The sequence below is a fragment of the Botryllus schlosseri genome, chromosome 1 (genome assembly GCF_051294905.1).
Source record: "Botryllus schlosseri isolate E-star chromosome 1, Bs_hap1, whole genome shotgun sequence".
In the NCBI taxonomy this organism is placed as follows: domain Eukaryota; kingdom Metazoa; phylum Chordata; class Ascidiacea; order Stolidobranchia; family Styelidae; genus Botryllus; species Botryllus schlosseri.
In genome coordinates this window covers 39,181,478-39,201,400 of record NC_137236.1, presented here as the reverse complement: position 1 = coordinate 39,201,400, position 19,923 = coordinate 39,181,478, and the positions used below count along the sequence as shown (strand labels likewise).

Here is a 19,923-nt window from a genome sequence, read left to right as displayed (position 1 = left end):
CATATTCGGAAACTTTACTAAATCGCATAGGTTCCATGATGTCAATTTTCAATGTCGAAACGGTTTAAGAAAGTATGACCCGCAGTCGCGACAGCTGGAACGGAAAGATCTAATGCAAATCTCAGTTAATTGCAGCTCCATCATGGTGGCTTTCTGAAGAAAATAGCTGTTTGATTTGTATTCGATTTGCGCTTCAATTTGAGACCACATAATTTTTAGAGCGCAGTTTCCCTTTAACGGATCTTCTGTTCAGGAAAAAAATGACATATTTGTCGAAGTTCATTCACTATTGATTTCCTAGTTTGATTTGATTTGCGACACTACTGACAATACTGGTTTTTCCTTGTGCGTAAGGAAGTATAGAGCTTTAGTTTTCATGGCAACCAGACGCATTTTTCTTCCGTAACCGAGATAAGAGAAAAATATTTTTCAATGATGCGAATTTTGTCACATTACATTCACAGTTACTTCAGCAATTCGTGAAACACCCCGAGTCACGAGACGGCGTTGGTTACTCTCATCCTACAGGGCAGTTCTTATTACACTTTGACGTACGTCTCTTCATGCTCTTCTATCGGTTCGTGTTGTAATCAATTGATAAACTATAGCAAAATATAGCGTAACTACAGAGCGCCCGGAATTCTTGATCGATAGGTCCTACAGATGCAATCTCAGTATCAGTATCAGTCTATTAGCATTTAAAAGCACCACAAGACTGCGATAGGGTGACAAGATAGTAGGTGTCGAGACGACTTGGAGTAATCTCTTTTAGAATCCATTATTATGGCTGACACCCGAGACCCGACCAACACATGATATCTCAAGTCGTACACAAATCATTGCTGCTGATGGATCTACGATAACAAATAGACCATAGTCATTCAAAGGTGAGAGACGTGTTGTACCAGATGTCACACGCGGTAATACGACAGAGACAAAGTTGGCTGTATAAAATAACCCAATGAAAGCACAAATCTAATGAAATATTCCCAGAGTATAAAGATGTTTTTGGGCATTAGAGGATCGACTGCGTTAACTACTATATAATGTTTGATTGAAAGACCGTTAAATGAATCGACCACGATAAACGATGAAAAACTGATAGCTGATTTGTTAATTATTTATGTCTTTATGAGATGATGTCCGATGGCATCGTTGCAGGTCGTTATCCGATCATAGTCAAGCACGGAATCTAGTAACTGCGATAATCGGCTAGAAGTGTCATCATCCTACACTTAAACCATTTTACTTGAAACATGTTGACGAATTCTTTGTTGAAAACGCTGATATGTGCTACTAGATGTCTCATATCGGCACGAATAAGGATGAAATTATATTTCTCTTACTGATCGCAAATGGCACATCTTCTAGCTACATGCAGTATGCAGGCAGCAAAGATTTGACGGGAGATTTGACTTGCATTTGATTCGCTCATTGGTAATTGCGTACGACGAAGCTAAGTATGTCTACATTCCTAAGCCGACCTTACTATAGGCTCGTGACTTCGAACCTAATTCTATGAAAAAAGCAAATATTCATCCAATATACCCTCATAATGCACAAACTCGCGTGATTTCGATGCGAAATCCCGTGAGATCGAATTCGTTCATTACTTTTTAACTGTAATTACTTTTGACTGTTCGAAAATAATTCGAACACGACGAGACGGAGACAAAATTGTAGACATACTGCCTCTCAAATGAAAATCCTCCCCAGTTTGGCCCACAATGATTAACAAATCACGAGATATCAATAATGACCTCAGAAATCAATCCAGCCAAGAAATGCTGTATCCCTGATTTGCGCTGAGGCGATAGTTGACGAAGACAATTGACATCAGATCGGATATAGCGAGTAACACACATCGGCAGAAATGAGTCACGTATAAAATATGCAAATCATATTTAATTCAGACGAAAGCTATTTGCATATTATGAAAAATTTTAGTCTTAAAAACATATTGTTTGGCAACGTCAATCGATCCGATAAAATATGATATTGCTATTGATTTATCAGAGGTCTACAGATTCCACAAACGAATGAGAGTGCTTTCAAATAATCCCTATGAAACAGTAGGCCGTCCACACCCAAATACACATTTCCAGTTCTATTGACATCGCGATATACAGCGAAATAAGTCATCACCGTCATTCGATTATTAGCACACAATATCGCGGTACCTAATGCATTGGATCCACGTAAAAGTAAACACGCGCGCTTATAAAATGCAGTAGGTCACTTTCAGTTATGTCCTTTGATGGGATCTGTCTTGGCCTGAAATAGTAGATGAGACAGGGAATGAATTTTCACTCAAGCTACATTCGGGCCCGCAGAGCTCTTCGGAATAAATTATCGTATTCCCGCCTCAAGCATCGAGTCGGGTATACTACCCTATATTATTCCGTCTGAGGACGGGTCATCGTCTTGCGAACTCACATTTATACCGTATCAAATGCTCGCAGTCTGCCAGTTGTGTAAATGCGGCACCCCGGAAACAGTCTCGCATTTTATATGATATTGTTTTCGATTCTATTTTCACCGTCGATCTCTAGTTGAATCGTGCAAATATTACGGCATCGTGTTTTCCCTTGAAAATGTTCTCACGACTCCCCAATTGGTAACCCCGGTTGTGGAATCTGTTCTATCGTGTGAGATATGTCTGTGAAATCCTGTGTATGCTAATAACCACGTAGCCTATACAATGGAGCTAAAGACCTAATCGGTCATAAGCGTCACTATCCAAATATAATAATATCTCTTCTACCGAGCCGGTTTTCACACACTACTATACGCATGGGGGCTGGGGGCATTGAATCATATGCAAGAGGAAGGTGCTCCTACACTTAATGTGTTGTTGTGTCAAATTTTCGTGTCAACGGTCCGACTATCACTGTTCTGAACACGTATGCGGATTTATGTACAAATATTTCATTTCATCAGGCTATTAGAAATCCTTATTTTCAAGTTTATCCTTCTTTTCGTAATCTTCAGCGAAACTTCATTTCCGAGTAGCACAGGTAGCGTCTGTGGGTAGGGGAGACCGGGGACAATTGTAACACTTTTTGTATTTTCCAACATTACGTGTTTCTCTCGTGGAAATTTCACTTCCAAAGTTTTATATAAAGAAGCCAACAACTCGATAGTTGATATAAAAACTAAATTGGAACTCAATCAACAATCAATCATGGAAATTTTGGGTCGCAAAAATCGCTGCTCAAATGTTACAATCGCCCCGCACCCAGGGGCAATTGTACCACCCTCGCGGGGCTATTTTAACAGTGTTATTTATAACTAAACACAAACGAAATGAACAACGAAAACGGAAGCACAAATTGTAATATTGCACGAAACTAAAGGAAGAGACTTTTGAACGCTTCCAGGTTACGCCCCATCGCATTTATGGCATCTGAATGCAATATCACCCTTCGTGTCTTGTTCAAGCTTAAAGTGTACAAGAGACACATTCATGCCATCATCTCCCTACACATATTCGGTCTCTTCTACCAAGGTTCTGTTTTTCAGCATGCATAATGGGTTGGTCATTCGGTCACCTGCGAATGTGCGAAACCGACCTGGCTAAAATATCAAAAAGTGGGCCATGATCAAAGTCAGAGGACGAGAATTCAGTCATGAGCATTGAAGTTCGACACACCAAAAGTCGATCAACATGAGAAAGGGTGGTTGAATCACGAAAATAACCGAACCGTCAGATTCACATCACCACTATTGTATGGCCGTTTCGACAGATGATCATGTTAGAATTGCTATCGCAAGGTAGTATCTGTTCTGGTGAACGTCTGGCTGTTGCAGGATTATTCTGCAGTAGATGAATGGTAATACCAACATATGAACAAAGACATTCAGAATTGATAACATATTCTAACGGGGCAAAAGTAACATAGTGTTACGATTGCCCCTGACACGCTCGACCATGATTAATGTCTCAATATGGTAGCTTCCCGGCGATGCAAGTCCTATTCTTTCCATCATCACGGTAGACTATAGTAACATTGTTCCAGCTACACATATTGCGTTGTAACTACTTGAGGTAGGCCTACTATTCGTCTAGACAAATTATTCCAGACCAGAAAAACTTTACTCAAGGGTCAAAAATTTCGCTTTTTGCAAATTATTCCGGGGTTTCGCATCGTAACTCAACGTATATAATAGGTATAATAGGAGAGATAACTACTGCATGCGCACTTAAAATATCAAGCTGATTTCTCCATCCTACTAGCGGTGAGGTCGATTGTTACATTTGCCCCTAGTTACATTTGTCCCCGGTCTCCCCTACCATCCTCCCACTATCCTTGTGGTCTGTTTTATCGAAGTTTCCATTCAGATTGGTGCGGGCGCAGTTGTAATACCACCAGCCTCCTTCTTGGAAGGAAGCGCAGTTCACAGAGGAACTTTCGTGATCGGCGTCTTTCGTTGAGAATTGCTGGTTGTTGTGATATGCGAGACCATGGAAAGTTGCATTCCCAGTATCTGGATACGGTTAGTGTGTAGGCCTAGTTGTCGGAACCGGCTCCAATACGAAAATTGCTAAATATAGCAAGGATTGTCGTGACTAATATGATGGCTGGAGATAGTGTGTTGCTACATTGCTGAAAGAGCATATGCCTAGGAATTATTGCTAGTGTCAAGAAATTCGAAGAAAAATTGGCCGTCAAATGGATTCCGTAGCTTTGAGATTTTGTAACGTAAATGAGTGCTAGCCAAACCTTCCTGTATTTAGCCACCTAATGAGTTCCTGTGTCATTCTCGATCATGTTGATTATGCAGTTTGAAATCAAACTGCTTAACCAGAATCAACTGTATTACTCAGGTTGCAACAAACTTAAGATCTACGAAATTCGACAGCCCAAGGAATCAAACCTAAACTTCCATACCGAGCCAGAAATCGCCTTCACTACTCCCGAACCGTTTTACGTAATCGGTCCAATTTCGATAGAAATTCACGCCTCCATCTATTCTTCTCTGAAAAACCTGTGTGCGAATTTATTCACAGAATCAGAAATGCCATGAATTATCCTCTCCGAGTAGGCCTACTTACAGAGTTGTGATTCAAACCTTATGTCCTCCTAATTTTGAACCTTTGTTCATCTCAAAACCAGTTTTCTCATGGCGTTGCAAAAGCTCCATTTTCGACAGATTTGAAATTCTACCCACAGTCCATTTCTTTTCGTGGTCTGCTCTGATTTGAAGTTCCTTCTGCATCTCCGACATCCTTCCCGGACCCTTCATGTAACGCAAACAGAAAAAAATGTTAGCCGATGACGTCAAACTATTGGCATACCAACCCCACAATCTCCCATTGAGATCCATTTACCGTTGACGTACCTTTTCATGCAAAATGTTGCTGGAAAATACAAAACACACACTTGGATTCAATTTCGAACGCAACACACAAATTCTTCGTACCTGATGAACGAAGGTAGATTACGAATCCGAACATCAAAGGAATCCAGATCTTGAACGCCATTTTCAGAAGCAATACAACAGAACTTGATATGATAGTTGGTGGTGTTGGTGTACGTACAGCCGAATATATAGGTGCAGAATATAATGCGACCAACTTCAACTGAGCCACACACGCAAATGCCTTTCCATAGTTCCGTGTCCTTAAATATACTTGGAATTTCAATTGATTCTAGTTCATTGCGTATTATCGGCCGTGTATGAAATAATCGGAAAAGATTTGCATTTTTTTAAATTGCATGTTACTACACATGGATAATCAGTAAGCTCATTTAATAAAACTCATAACATTGAAATGACGTGACAAGGTCAGACTATGAGTAAGCCTTGAAACAACAAAATACTGGTTGTCAGCTGTAGTTGGCGATGCGCGGGGCTCGTTTAACCTGCACATCGGGGTAATATCGTATTAGGAAATGCTAATTCTAAATACTAATCGTCGCCTGAGAATACCGGAGTTCAATCCGACACAGTTGGTACCCAATCAGCGAACCACGAAGCATTCTCAGGGCGTCCGCGGAACCTCTATATTTACAAAATGATTCTAATCTATTTTCTTATTTTGTAAGCTAGGGTATATCATATGATGCAGTTTTGTCTTCATAACTGCTAAAACTTCATGGCTCATATCAGCAGAATGTTCGTTTGTCATAAAATGTCTTACTTTACCAGCTCAGTTTATTGCGGTATCTGGTACACCCCAATACACCTAGGGTTGCATTTAAAACAGACGGTGTTTCAAAAGAATTTGTTTAAAACATGTTTCAAACAGTGTTTTAAATAGAGGTCTTTTTTTAAAAAAATGTGTTTTTTTAAAGTTGTAAAATTATGCCATAATTGTGTAAATACTTTCCAAAAAACATGCTGTATGAGCCTACGGACAATTACCACTGGATATAGCCGACGTATATCGATATGGGATGGTTGGAACCATCAAAATAGTCGGTTCAACAACAATAATACAGATATTTCGTCAAAGGAGCTATACTTACCCTTTATTTTCAATTGTCAATGTCAATCCACTATGACGTCACAACTGAATATTGGTGACGTCATGGCTTAAAAAAATAAACATGTTTTAAACAAGGGCCTTGTTTTAATTATGTTTGTTTTAAACTGATTTTTGTTTTAAATGCAACCCTAAATACACCCCATCAAAGTGGCACACCCGTAAAAATTATGTAACACTCGGTTGAGGAGCACTGGTCTAGTGTGGAAAGTAACTTCCGTGTAAAACAGCAGTTTGAATACGGTGGCTTTCTGTGGGAAATGATTGCTTCCGAAAATAATTTCACGCTAATAAATATCTCCAAATTGAGACCACATCTTAAAGCGCAGTGCACACACACACGGTACGTGAATAAACATGCTTCAAAGTAAACGCACATCTGATTTAGTTTATAAACCTTAAATGGCTTAGTCCAGTGATTCCCAAACTTGACTCCTCGCCCCCTAAAAAAAGTTCAACATATCTTTATAGCTCCCCCTTATTAAGACGGTAACCATATTCTTCTACTGTTCCGTTCAGGCTGTATCCATTTAATCAAGTAGGCTAGTTTTGCATGTCTGCAATCTGCAGTACTATACTTTTAATTCAATTGTTTCTTTTTCGCCGCCGTCTCTCAAAATCGTTGAATCGCACTTCTCTCTCTATTTTCAAACTCTCATAGGCAGACTTTCCCGCTTGTAATATCACAACGATTTTAACTACGTTTTCTCTCGCTCCATATTTAGTTTCAGTCTCTTTGCGCCAGTAGGCTCGGAATCGATCAAAGTTTCTCTATAGATAACTAACGTACGGATAGATGCGTAACACGTGATTCACGATCCAGTCATGCGACAACGGCAGATTGGCTGTCGTTTCATAGCATGAAACGGCAACGTAATTGCTAATCCGATAGATGACGACCAGAGCGCTCAAATTAAATAAAGTTGATCTTATTTGAAAGCTACAGTCGCTCTGATTCTGATAATATACATTCAACGTTCATCATGACAAATGAACCAGCCCCAAATAGCCTTCAAAGTCTGAAAATCGGCATTGTTCTGAGCAATCGCAATGACGCAGCGCAATGACCATATCGACGATCCTTGCGTGGTTGCGATTGTTTCGGGCAATGGTGATTTTCAGACTTCAAGGGTTATCTATATAGTTTCTCACCCTCAGACTTTCAACCGCCTACATGTCCATGACCACGGCTAGTCCAAGCGACACTACTATGCCACAGACTTGTAATAACCACTGGATTTTCAAAATGCGCAATTAGAATTACAACTAGTCTTCTCCCTTTTTAGAACTCACAGCTAGGACTAAAACCTTAATTCACTGCTATCTCATTTATGGGATCCTAGTTTGGGGACCTGCTGCAAAAAAACATCTGCAGAAATTGCAAGTCTTGCAAAACCGAGCCATACGAATTCTCTGTCGGAAATCTAGATATGAAAATTGTAATAACATGTATCGAAGCGTTGGAATATTGAAAGTGGAAGGCATTTCCAAATTTGAGGTAATGAAATTTATGCATAGCTATCATCAGGGTGAACTGCCACTATATTTTGATAATCTGTTCAAGATACTTTCAGATACCCACCAACATCATACCAGATTTTCTTCTAACTTGTCTCTGTCTGTGCAACACCACTCTACCAGTCTATTACAAAATTCAATCAGTTTTATTGGTGTCAATGTTTGGAATAAGCTGCCCCCTAATCTCCGTAATTTAGACTCTTGTGCTTTTGAAAATCAATGTTTTCATTCTCTTTTCTCTAATTACCGCTAAATTGTATTTGCAGTGTATTTCGAATTGGTACATGATACTGTGTCTTATTTTTCTTTTCGTTCGTTAGTTAATTTTATTTTTTATTTATTAGTTATCGACTGTGAAAATTGCTCCTGTCCTGGGTGGATCGGCTCTGAAGACTTTGTCATATCGAGCCTCCCGTCTACCTTGCATATGTTGCATTTCACTGTTACATTTTAGTAGTGTGATGCTGATATGTAATGTATACGAATAAAGATTCTCTCTCTCTCTCTATCTACATATATATATATCTAACGACCTTTATTGATAGGCGACTAAATATTGGAGGTAGAATCGGTATTTCAAAAAGACGGGGATTTGGGTTTGAAACGGGAGAGGTTTCGACCCCAAACCCCTGGCTCTACGCCACTGTTAGTATAGTGATGATTCTGAGCTAGCAATGGTCGCAAGAATGTCACACAGCAAAACATCGGTTTCACTACTCACTCCAAACGAACGCATGTGTTTTCTATATTTCGCCAACTAAATCCCTCAGTAGATGCGCAACTAGAACTACCCAGTTGACCCCAACTAACTGCATTGGAAGTTTTTATACTTATATTACAATCCTCTAAATCGACACAGAAACCTGAATGTTTGTAACATTTCAGCTGTTATTATTATCAAATCAATCAACCAAGATTTCCCAATTATTGATTCCTAAATAAAGTTGTGCTCGTATCGTATTGCATCGTATTAAATTAGCTATGACCATGACATAACCCCGTGTGGCACTATGTACCTGTAATGAGCATGCTGCATTCATTTAAATTTTAAACAAAGCATCGATAACATCGCCCTCATGTGACGAATGTGCGGTGTTACAGATGAAAAACTTATCATTACTTTCGGCATGATGACTCGCCTTCCGAAACGGATGTTAAGAACTTATAGCAACTGCATGGTGAGCTTTAGTTGCGTTCAAGTATAAGAGCAGACGCCGATGACGTGCGCGTAGTTCTATTGAGTAGCAAGTTTCGTAGAGCATCAAAAACTACGCAACGCACGACGCTGTTCTTTCGGCGTCTTTGCAGAAACGCCCATGCACCAGTTGAAGGGCAAATGGCAAAAATCGAGAAAAAGTTTAAAATAGAAATCTATGACAATGGCATATCAGGAGTTAGGCAGAGATATCGAGTATTATTAGGAGTAATGCCGGTAGAGCGAAATATATTGATCACATTGAGAGGCCGCACTAGGCTGTTTTTACATCCTCCTATATGTTCATTACATCGCTCTGTGTTTCGAGTCTGTTGTATCTTGCTCTTCAGTGGATGAAAATATACGCCGATATCATACACGTAGAAAAGCATTAAGTCGATTATAATAGTAAATTTGGTTCTTTGATTATACTCTTCATGTGCCGTACGAATATGTCGCAACAGTTTGAAAGTCGACTAGCCAATATCTCAATTTTCACGCGACACTACCAGATTTCACATTGAGAGAACACTTAAGGAAACGTGGATTACACAGTAGGATATACGCATCGTCACGACACTTGATGTTGAATATCAAATTGCTTCTGAAAATGTCGCTTAAAATTTGGATTATTTTAGTGTTCAAACTCGGGATGATCTGCCCGCGTTCATCAGGTACCAGGAGCTCGTGTTTGAACTTGAATGAGTTGAGAATTTTATATTTTTCAGCGCTATCTTGCGCGAGAAGTTACGTCGACGGTAAATGGATCTCAGAGGTGGATTGTGGGGTTGGTATGCGAGTATAGTTTCACGTATACACTGAACGTTCTATTCTGTGTATGTTTCATGAAGGGTCCGGATGGAATGTCAAAGATAATGAATGAACTTCAACTCAAAGCCGAAGATGAAAAGAGACGGCTTGCAGACAAGGATTGGACTGTGAGTCGACTTTGAAATCTTTGAAAGATAAATCGCTTGCTATACGTCGTGAGAGTGGCAGACGTGCTCTATACCCCTCCCTGTTACAGTTGTAGTGATATCTCGTCTTGTATCTGCCTCTTTTGCTTCCGGCTGCTTCGGCGGACGGACGTATAATAAAGTCTCTACAGCAGTTGTTGAATCGTGTATGATCGACTACAGACGGAGGTCTTTTACAGTGAGCATCAAGATCAGTTCAAAATGAACAAAAGGTCAAAATACGGCTGAGGCATCATACAATTTTGAACCATAACTTTGAACGCATTGAGAGAAGAGAAATCCCGTGTATTCTAAAACTTTGATTGTTTGATGCATTTCGCTCAAGGACTTCTAGAAATCCCTGATTTCGTGGCAGGTTTTCCAGCGAAGAATGTATGGAGACGTGGATTTCTATCGAGGCTGGAATGATTACGTGAAGGGATTTGGAAATAGTGAAGGAGATTACTGGCTCGGTGGGAAGCTTTTGATTTGACTTTTTCAAGTTCTATGATGATGTTGCCGCTCTTAAGTTGGTATCACATACCAGTTATAAAGCTCATTGTCTATATTGAATGCATTTTTTACGTCATGTAGCGGTTTTGGTTTATGAAATCTTAGCCTGACGAGGTATAGTTTGATTTAAGACCAACGCGTTCCATATTTCCAGAACGTTGTTTTTTCAGGACTCGGTGAATTGCACGAAAGGACAAAGGGAGGAAATATGGCATTGGAAATTAAGATGATCGCGAAAGCTACCGGAATTCATTCTGTGGCTAATTACAGGCAAGTCGCAATTCGATAAACCAGTTATATAAATTATTAGTGGAATAAAATTACGAACAAAACTAAACAACGTGACCGCAAGTAGAGAACCACCGGATATTAATTGAGTGGATGACTAAGTAAGAACTGAGCTGAGTTTAACGTTTATGAAGGCATCCAGAGCATTACCGTAACAATCTTAAAGCGATCACATGATTAAAAAAGTGATATCTGAGCTAAAGCGTCCTCGTTGCGTCCAATGCGGCCATCTCAAGATCTGCGAGCCTCATTTGTAAACACAATTTTCCTCCATTTCAGTAACCCCTTGACAATTCTTCATTTTCAGCAATTTCCAAATCGGGCCAGCTTCCGACAACTACAGACTGACTGTATCGGGATACACCGGGAATGCAAGTGGCGATTCTTTCTCATATCACAACAATCGACAATTCTCAACGTACGACGCCGATCACGATAGTAGCGCTAACGATTGCTCTTCTGACTACGAAGGAGGCTGGTGGTATCGCAGTTGCGCCAACAGCAATCTGAATGGAAACTTCAACAAAACGGGCGACAAGGGAATTTGGTGGGAGTATTACTCCAACAGAAGTTTCGTGCCCGAACACCTGATCTACACGGAGATGAAGTTTCGCAGAATATTCAGAGAAAGATAGACTTTAAAATCGTGTTGCTTGTCAACGACTTGAGTAGTTAACTGTGGGCCCAAATCTCGTCTATGTATGGATCGTCCTCATTAGTGTTGCAGGTGATTAGGAGTTATAATTCGTGAAGTAGAAGTAGAGCTAACCAAAGGTGTTAAGTGTAGCTGGCTTGGGTAACCTACTCAACTGGGTAGTTCTGTCCTGTGCGTACGAGGTGTTCTTGAATCCACACATATTACTCGATCAAGACATTCGAATATACTTAAACGTTCGGTTATAACAAAATGTCTCTCGAATTGAGTCCGTCGCGGCTTTATATAGTCGAGCAACACGACAGAAGTGTCGTCAGATCTCGCGTTGCGCAATCAATATCAGAGTGCAATAATGTAACTCGAGATGTAGCACGCGACAAGTTATGTTCTTCATGGAATTGGAATGATAGCTATAGGTACTAGAGCCGTACAATATTCGAAATAAGCTCGAAACTACGTCGTTCGGAGTTTAAATTCCAAAGTAAAAACATTCCATGCCGCGTAGGCCTAAATAATATAGGGTTACCATACGTCCTCTTTTAAGAGGATTTGTCCTCTTTTTTGACATTTTTGAAAGTGTCCTCGGAGGAGGCCCAAATGTCCTCCTTTTTGGGAATTTGTCCTCTCTTTTGAAAATTCTGGTTACATGTATGTTAAAATTGAACTGAGATATAGGAAATCAGTAGCCTGCTCAAGTGTTGACATTTTTTTTGTTCAACCAAATACAAACTCGTAATAAATTTACCAATTTTTCCGGATTTTACTCCGGTATTGTGAGTCTGAAAATCGGCATTGTTCTAAACAATCGTGGCGACGCAACACAATGACCACAACAATGGCCCTTGCGTGTTTGCGATTGTTCAAAACAATGCCGATTTCCGGACTTCGAGGTGTATTTCAAGGGGGTTCCATTGCCCTGATTAGATTTTAATGTATATTTTCGGAATCAGTGCGACAGTAGCTTTCATATAAGACCAACTTTATCGAATTTAAGCGCGCGGGTCGTCAGCTATGGAATTAGCAATTATGTTGCGTATCTATCCGTAGGTTAGTTATCTATAGCTCATTACATCACATTGCGCGTATCGAGCGGATGAAAATACATTATTTGAAAATTTTCCCGCACACGCGAAGTTCCAACGCATTCAATAGTAAGAGAGGGAGAGAGTCTTTATTTTCATCCGACCAAAATACGTACATAACAAACGGCGGTGATGGTGGTACATAAAATATGCATGCACAGTATTCGGTATTAGATAGGAATGATCGATACGACCGTGAAGGTCATCTAGTCTGATCACACCGGCATCAAACAGGTAGGGGAGATGTGGTACCGATGGATCAATGGGACCGAAAATACTTGAAAATTCTCCATGATAATTCCATGATTACACTCAGTGAATTTGTCTACAATGACATGCTGACAGAATCTTTCCTCTCATGCAAAAAAAATCGATCTGCGTAAGTTATGGGGTCTGTGACGAATGATTTACGTTTTAGGGGGTGTAAAGTAAATTTGGATCGACGTTTGCATTTTTCTATATCACCTTTCAGACTAACAAACCCGCCATAATTTTCGATGTGAAGTATAGGGCTTGTATCAGGGTATATAATGGCACATATTTTTTGAATCAATACCATCCTCGAGTGGACTATTTTCAAGTCAATTACAATATTTAGGGGCGGGGGACCTATGATACGATAGCCAAATCAAGCAAGATAGATGGACCAACTAATCACCTAACAACAGAAACTCGCCTACATATATATAGGCTGTAAATCATAGTCACCTGTGGTGTTTTATCGCTATTACGAGGTATTTGAAAGTCAAAATGTCTATTTGCGGGTAATATGTATGTGGTATTAATTTTGCAAGTTTAGGCGTAAATCAAAACATGATTTTAGGCCAACATTTGAGTTGATATAATCTATTTTATTCTTGAAGGTCGCGACGAAACATTCTTCATTGGCTTGCTGTAGCTTAGCTTATAGTACACAACAAAACAAGTTAACGAATTTGAGTTGTTGAGCGTATGTCTCATAGGTCCCATGGTCGTGTGCCATTGGACCCACCGGGTGGGGACCGATGACACGTTCGAGCAACAAATTTTAAGCGTTTATAAATATTTTTTGAAAAGGCGGATATTCATGTAAATGTCCGCGATAGGTAGAGCTTGTATCGAAGTGTTGAGACAGCAAAAGATCCACTATTCTCGGCTGAAGATTTGAGGGCCAGAGATCATTTTGCAATTTTTGATCCATCGGTACCACATCTCCCCTACACTTGACTCTGAACAGTCTGGCTGTAAAAATGTTTAGTTAAAAAAGGAAAATAGAAGAAAAATTAAACGATGGTAGCAAATGATCATAAGAAGAAGAACATAGAACAAGAACAACGATATATCTGCCTCCCAGAGATTCCGAAAATCGCGTAATCAACCTAAAATTACATGAGAGCACAACGATCTCTCAAGTCAACGATTGAGACTACCGCACCACGATCATTTGTTCCAACAACATTATGCTGAGCTGAATGATAGATAGATAGCCTATAGTGTAGTGTAGTGCTTACGATAAGCACCCAGCACGCAGACGGAGGTTTATCTGGGCTCCTCTTCCCCTGCCGTTGCCGTTCTTATGGCGACAAAATAGCCCAGACAAAGACCCGACGAAAAGAAAGCACTCACAATGATTGGAAAGAACTAGTAGAAAGGGCCGCGGCTTCAACATCGAAAAAGAACTGTGACATCGGGCAATCTAGGCCAGGGGTTCTCAGCCCTTTTTCGGCCGTTGCCCATTTTCCGGTTTGAAAATGCGCTGTGGCCCACCTCTTATCTTCGAGTCACAATCCTGTTTAATGCGTGGTAGTCGACGGCGCCGAAATGCCTATTTATCTAAAATAAGCGCATTTTCTCTTAATTTACTGATGATATTTAAATTTAGACCTCTAGGGACATGAAATCGCGACAAAAATTTGAGTTGAATAAAATCCTCCAACAAACCACCAATGAAATAATGTTGGGCCCCTTCGAGCTCTCCCAATTGGGGGTTTGGGTGTGGCAGTTACGGCCCTAGTAGATCATAGGCTTAAACTCCTGTGTATATTATGATCGTCCGCTGCTCCATTCACGTCGCGAAACACAATGATCAAGTCCCCTCATCCACTGTGTGATTAGGGTTTTAGTTCCACTGTTGTGGGGAATAATATAATCATTCTGGGCCAGCTTCAAACAATTCATTATTGATTGGGGTGCTAATACTACAGAGAAGTGGAGAATAATTTTTTTAATATGCATGCTGTACAATGTACATTGTATGTCTTGTTCCAAACCAACTGAAGTTGCAATGTCAGAATATCCAATCCAATGATAAAATCAATTCATGTGAAAATTACATTTTGTTCAATGATTTCCAGGCCGGACCTTTTAAACCGACTCCAAAGATTAATGCGCTCCGCTAAATCCTCAATCCATTACGATTCGTTGTGACGGTGCAGTATACCTTCATCAGAAGTTGCTAATAATTTTCAATTATGGCTATTTTTTATCTTACAATAATACGACCTGCCGAAGTACGGTAAATCTATACATCAATTACACTTCATTCCGAGTTTAATGCACCCCCTTTCAACGGCATAGGCTACGACATATGACCCTGCCGGGATACTTAGTTACTTCAGCATTACCTTCCAGTTATCATATACTCGAAATTACTTTAGTTGCTGTTAGCCGTTGGTTGTCATGGCCAATGGAAAAAGCCGCCGTTTGTCCTTCCCGTTTTCGACGTGTACAATTGTACAATGTACATGCTGACTTCAGACGTGCCACTACGTCTCATCAAAGTCGGATGAAAAGTTTATGAATATATTTTTAGCGTCTAAGATAACAAATAAAACTAAACGTGCTTCATTCTAAAATTTTCTAAATAGCCTTGTGGCCCACCTCAAATTGCTCTGTGGCCCACCCTTTGAGACCCCCTGATCTAGGCCGAGGTGTCTGAGTAAATGATCGCTACTGATGCGTGTCGTTCGACATCCTCCTATATGTTCATGACATCGCATTGTGTCTTATCGCATTGTACATTGTGTGTGACTTGTTCAGATCAAAAATATAACCCAACCATGTTATGTTATGTTATACCCTAACCAAATTTCCAGATAACATCTGCAATTGTTGAATGCAGGCAAATGCAGCACAGTAGTTGACGATACCTAGAGTAATATCTTACCATTTGTCCCCCTTTAGAAGGATTTGTCCTCCTTTTTCAGGAAATCGAAAATGTCACCCGAAGACGCCTGAATATCCTCCTTTTTGGCAATCCTTTGTAGCTTTGTCAGCTAGGCACAACTAAAAAACGCCTTAAATGACGCAGAATCTGCAATGTGGACGTTCGAGCGTGTCTCTCGGGTGTTGGACTGGAAACATGACCTTTTTTTCTTCACTCAACACAAGACGATTTTCTGTAAAAATGTTCTAATTACCCGTTTACTAGTCCGTTAGTCGAACTTTTATGATTTGTAAATAGTGTTCTCTTTTCAGGATCCCAGAATAAGGCAACTCTAGAGTAATATCGATGGAATCCTATCCTGCACCGTTGATTGTTTTTTATTATGATGTTCATCCGACATTATGATTTTCTTTCCGGTAGGACAAATCAATAAATATCTCTCTCTCGATCTCTTACATGTGGCAGGTTGGAATCTGTATAAATGACGATACATGCGATACTTGTCTTCAACACAGTAGTTAGCAAATAAAACCTTGATGACTTTATCAAAGTCACTCAACTATGACAAGTCGTCCGACTAATAAGCGCAATGTTATGAGAGTACTGGAGCGCAAAATGTTGCACAGAAGTCCGTCGGCGCTAACCTGCGGTAATGGAAATCCGTGCTTGCCGACCTTATATTTCGACTTTTAACGGTTATTTCCCGAGAATTATTTGGCTGTGTGGGATTTCAAGGATTGCAGTATGTATTTCAACGATATTAAAACGAAATATTTCTATATGGTTGACCTTCAAACGAAATATACCTTATATATGCTGCAATATCAATCTTGGCGTAGACCGAAAATATTACTAGTCGGGATGCAGGATTATTGCTGGTCATGACCGTCCAGTTTTACATTCCACTATAGCCGCACGAATTCCATGACCTGGTATCACTGCCCAATGGAACTGGAGTACTCACTGACTAGACAACCAACCTGCAAGCAGACAACTACCACCATTCACACCGGGATTTCTGACTAGCCTCCGCTTCTAAACACATGTCCGCAGCAACTTTTATGCAATAGATGAGAACTAACATGTAGAAACCTTATCCTCAAAGTCCTCAGATGTAAAAATAAGTTTTTTAATATTTTTCGTCTTATACCTGACCTTGCAGCACATTTCCAAGCATACTGGTTTCTCCCTCGTACGATTCTTCGTTTCTCTTCAACAATTCTAAATCTGACAACAAATTTACGGGTGCTTTCTGTGATAGATCCATGTATTTGGATGACACGAAATATAGGTAGTCCCAGCCATTTATTGAAATTTCCATCAGATCAAAACACCTCAAGATGGCAATATAAGGAAAACAATTGAACGGTAGAAACAGTAAGCATGTAGACTTAGACAATAGACATGCTTGACGACTGTCGGTAATGTCCATTCTCGGTAATAGCATTCTCGGCAATGGTTTTCTCGGTATTGGTATAGGACCGGTTCATAGTGGGCTGGCTGCACGAACATCGTCCAGTGCACCACGAAAAAATGAACGATTGGTGAATGTCCAACCCACCAGGGCCAGATAGTATAAGATACGTCTGAGAGCGATTCCATGCGTTCATATTCCGAGTCATCAATTTGGGGTTCGCATGGAATATGGAATTGAGGTACCGTCATCATTTTCACAAGAAGCAATGAATTCCGTTGATGTTGCATGATAATTTCCCGCATGCAGACCTGAATAAAAATATAACATACTAAATGAATAAATACACTAAAATTGATCTTGTACCAAACTAAATAAATTTGCGAGTGCACCCTTTGTGGACTGCCCAAACCAGAGAAAATCAAGGATGCGTTTTGCAGACAACACCAACTGCGTATGGCTACATTACAAAGTATGCTCGATAGTCAAATGCCGGCTTCAACTGGTTTCCATGTAGGCTATTATTGGAAATTTCATTTAGTGACAGATGTAATCATTTGAAAAATGCTCAAGGTCACTGATAATGACAAAGCACGACAATACGATGAAAATGATATTGCCACTTTAAGAAATTCAGGGTTTGTGAGAACCTCCGACACTGTTCCATAACCGAGGGATAAGGTTTCCAATGAGTAAAAGGTTGTGCAGCATCAAACAATGTCTTACCTGTGCAGTGTGCAGCTGTTCTCGCAACATCATATGGTATCGTGATTAGTGACGGATGGTTGAATATGCTTGACGGGTAACTCAGGGCTGATCTTAGATTATCAGCAGATGGTATTTCATTCCTATCTGCAAACGGTATTATACAATGCTAAGCAATGGTACTCTTCAGCAGTATACAATTGAATCTTACCAGCCAGCCGCTTTCCACATCCGCACGAAGACTCATCCAAAACAACATGTACCACCTTGACCGGTTTGTTAGCAAGCGAAAAATAATTTCAAGACTACAAAATCTTCTCTCCATTGGTGGAATTCTTCCAGTGAAATCATATGCTGCATAAAATATAACCCATGATTAGGATAATATAAAGACACTGAGGATGAACCATGAACGTGTCATATCACTAGGCAATGATCAATGCTGATGGTCACCTGAGACACATCAAATTTGTATTTCAGTATTTTTATTACTCAATTGGTATATACTCATAACAACAATGGACTGTATCAAGTTAACTTCACACCATATTAGTTTTGAGAAATTAACAGTCCACATTTCATTGTGTACCGTATGTGAAAGCTAAAGGTCTCTATACTTGACTTTTACGAACACTACATGTACTACAGTAGACTTACTACTAATACTACGGTACTGTACCTTTGATCCCACTTCTTCTAAAGTGAGAAGTGACGACGTTGAGGATTGGATTTCTTGGGAAGCGAAATAGAACAGGACAGTCTCTGTCAGACACTATTTTGCTTCCTTCTTGAGCTATCCTTCCTTTATGCGTCATTTTCTTGACCTTTCACAGCACATCCAGCCATATTTGCGCCGCGAACTCCAAATAATCCAACCTACAACGACGTTCGCCGTAAGGCGCCATACTACATAACATCAAGTTGTGCAACATTTCTCGCTCCATGAAAATACGTTCGGACGACTTGTCATAGTTGAGTGACTTTGGACTTTATTACCGTAAACTTCTCCTTGCTGCTGGTGTTTTGAAAAGCATTTAGCTTGAATATGTTAGTATAAAAATTTGTCAAATGTTCCGTACGCTGAAATACTTCTAGCTATATATAAGTGTATTGTTATATTTTCGTGCAACTTATTAATATACTGTACAGAAATGAGGTATCAATGAAATCGAATATAATATATTATATATATATTATGATACCGGTACCATTTTGCCCGTGGCCGTAAGCCTCAACGTGACGCAAACGTTGAAGTTATAATTACAACAGGGTTAGGGTTTATTATAGGGTTACCATACGTCCTCTTTTATAAGGATTTGTCCTCTTTGACTTTTTTGAAAGTGTCCTCGGAGGACGCCCTTTTCTCCTCTTTTTTGAGATTTTGTCCTCTTTTTTGAATATTTAAATAACATTTAAAGCAAAATGCGAGTGATATGCCGTAAATCAGCACAGAAGTGACGCTCCGGCAGGTATTTCGGAGTGAAAAACGGTGATTTGAGCTCTGAGCGAAAAGTTGACTTTTTTTTTTTTTTAGTCAACCACCTAGCAATGGGGAGAAAAAAAAACGGTATTTTGGGCTTTCTGAGCGGAAAGTTGACCTTTATTTTTATTTTTTAGTCAACCGATCACAAAGTGGGAAAAATTCACCGAGTTTTGAAAATTCTTCTCCGGTTTTGCTAGTCTCAAATTTCTGAAAAAGTGTCCTCTTTTTAGATTTCCAGAATATGGTAAGCCTAGTTTATTACAATTATAATTAAAAAGGTCTTGGTGGTTTTCAAATTTGAACCTAAGAGCAACAACATTTTTCAGGTTGCTCACAGAATATACTCGAACAATATATAGGATGCTTGTAGGCAAACAGACAGCGTTACATCGTATTTTAACCCCCCCCCTGTATTTCAGATTTTGGTAATAAATAGCTACATCCTACCTATCAAAAATGACAAAATTAATGGAATGGGT

At 39.8% G+C, this 19,923-nt stretch overlaps 4 protein-coding genes across 4 annotated transcripts in view; 2 read left to right on the top strand and 2 right to left on the bottom strand.

The window, feature by feature from the left end:
- LOC145436590 (cyclin-Y-like protein 1) overlaps window positions 1–19,923 on the top strand; it is a 108,897-nt gene that overhangs the window by 39,015 nt on the left and 49,959 nt on the right. The gene's annotated exons all lie outside the window — the stretch shown is intronic.
- Window positions 1–19,923, bottom strand: part of LOC145436782 (uncharacterized) — a 181,165-nt gene that overhangs the window by 124,053 nt on the left and 37,189 nt on the right. The gene's annotated exons all lie outside the window — the stretch shown is intronic.
- Window positions 9,234–12,386, top strand: LOC145449449 (ficolin-2-like). The gene is made up of 6 exons (XM_080327811.1): window positions 9,234–9,877; window positions 9,932–9,990; window positions 10,055–10,141; window positions 10,536–10,632; window positions 10,843–10,942; window positions 11,268–12,386. The coding sequence occupies exons 1-6, from the start codon at window positions 9,787–9,789 to the stop codon at window positions 11,593–11,595; spliced, it is 762 nt and encodes a 253-aa protein (XP_080183937.1). The 5' UTR covers window positions 9,234–9,786; the 3' UTR covers window positions 11,596–12,386.
- On the bottom strand, window positions 17,092–18,950 carry LOC145436879 (uncharacterized). Its single transcript, XM_080314082.1, has 4 exons — window positions 18,641–18,950; window positions 18,173–18,315; window positions 17,983–18,108; window positions 17,092–17,567 (listed from the first exon to the last, which is right to left on the bottom strand). Exons 1-3 carry the CDS (start codon window positions 18,774–18,776, stop codon window positions 18,076–18,078), a joined length of 312 nt encoding a protein of 103 aa, XP_080170208.1. The 5' UTR covers window positions 18,777–18,950; the 3' UTR covers window positions 17,092–17,567; window positions 17,983–18,075.

Bases quoted from the DNA above. Each gene is read 5' to 3' on its own strand.
- LOC145449449 (XM_080327811.1), top strand. From the start codon at position 9,787: ATGTTGAATATCAAATTGCTTCTGAAAATGTCGCTTAAAATTTGGATT. The intron at 9,991-10,054 runs GTTGGTATGCGA...TGTTTCATGAAG, and splicing joins TCTCAGAGGTGGATTGTGGG to GGTCCGGATGGAATGTCAAA. The intron at 10,142-10,535 runs GTGAGTCGACTT...ATTTCGTGGCAG, and splicing joins TTGCAGACAAGGATTGGACT to GTTTTCCAGCGAAGAATGTA.
- LOC145436879 (XM_080314082.1), bottom strand. From the start codon at position 18,776: ATGACGCATAAAGGAAGGATAGCTCAAGAAGGAAGCAAAATAGTGTCT. The intron at 18,316-18,640 runs GTACAGTACCGT...TATTTTATGCAG, and splicing joins TAGAAGAAGTGGGATCAAAG to CATATGATTTCACTGGAAGA. The intron at 18,109-18,172 runs GTAAGATTCAAT...TACCGTTTGCAG, and splicing joins ATGTGGAAAGCGGCTGGCTG to ATAGGAATGAAATACCATCT.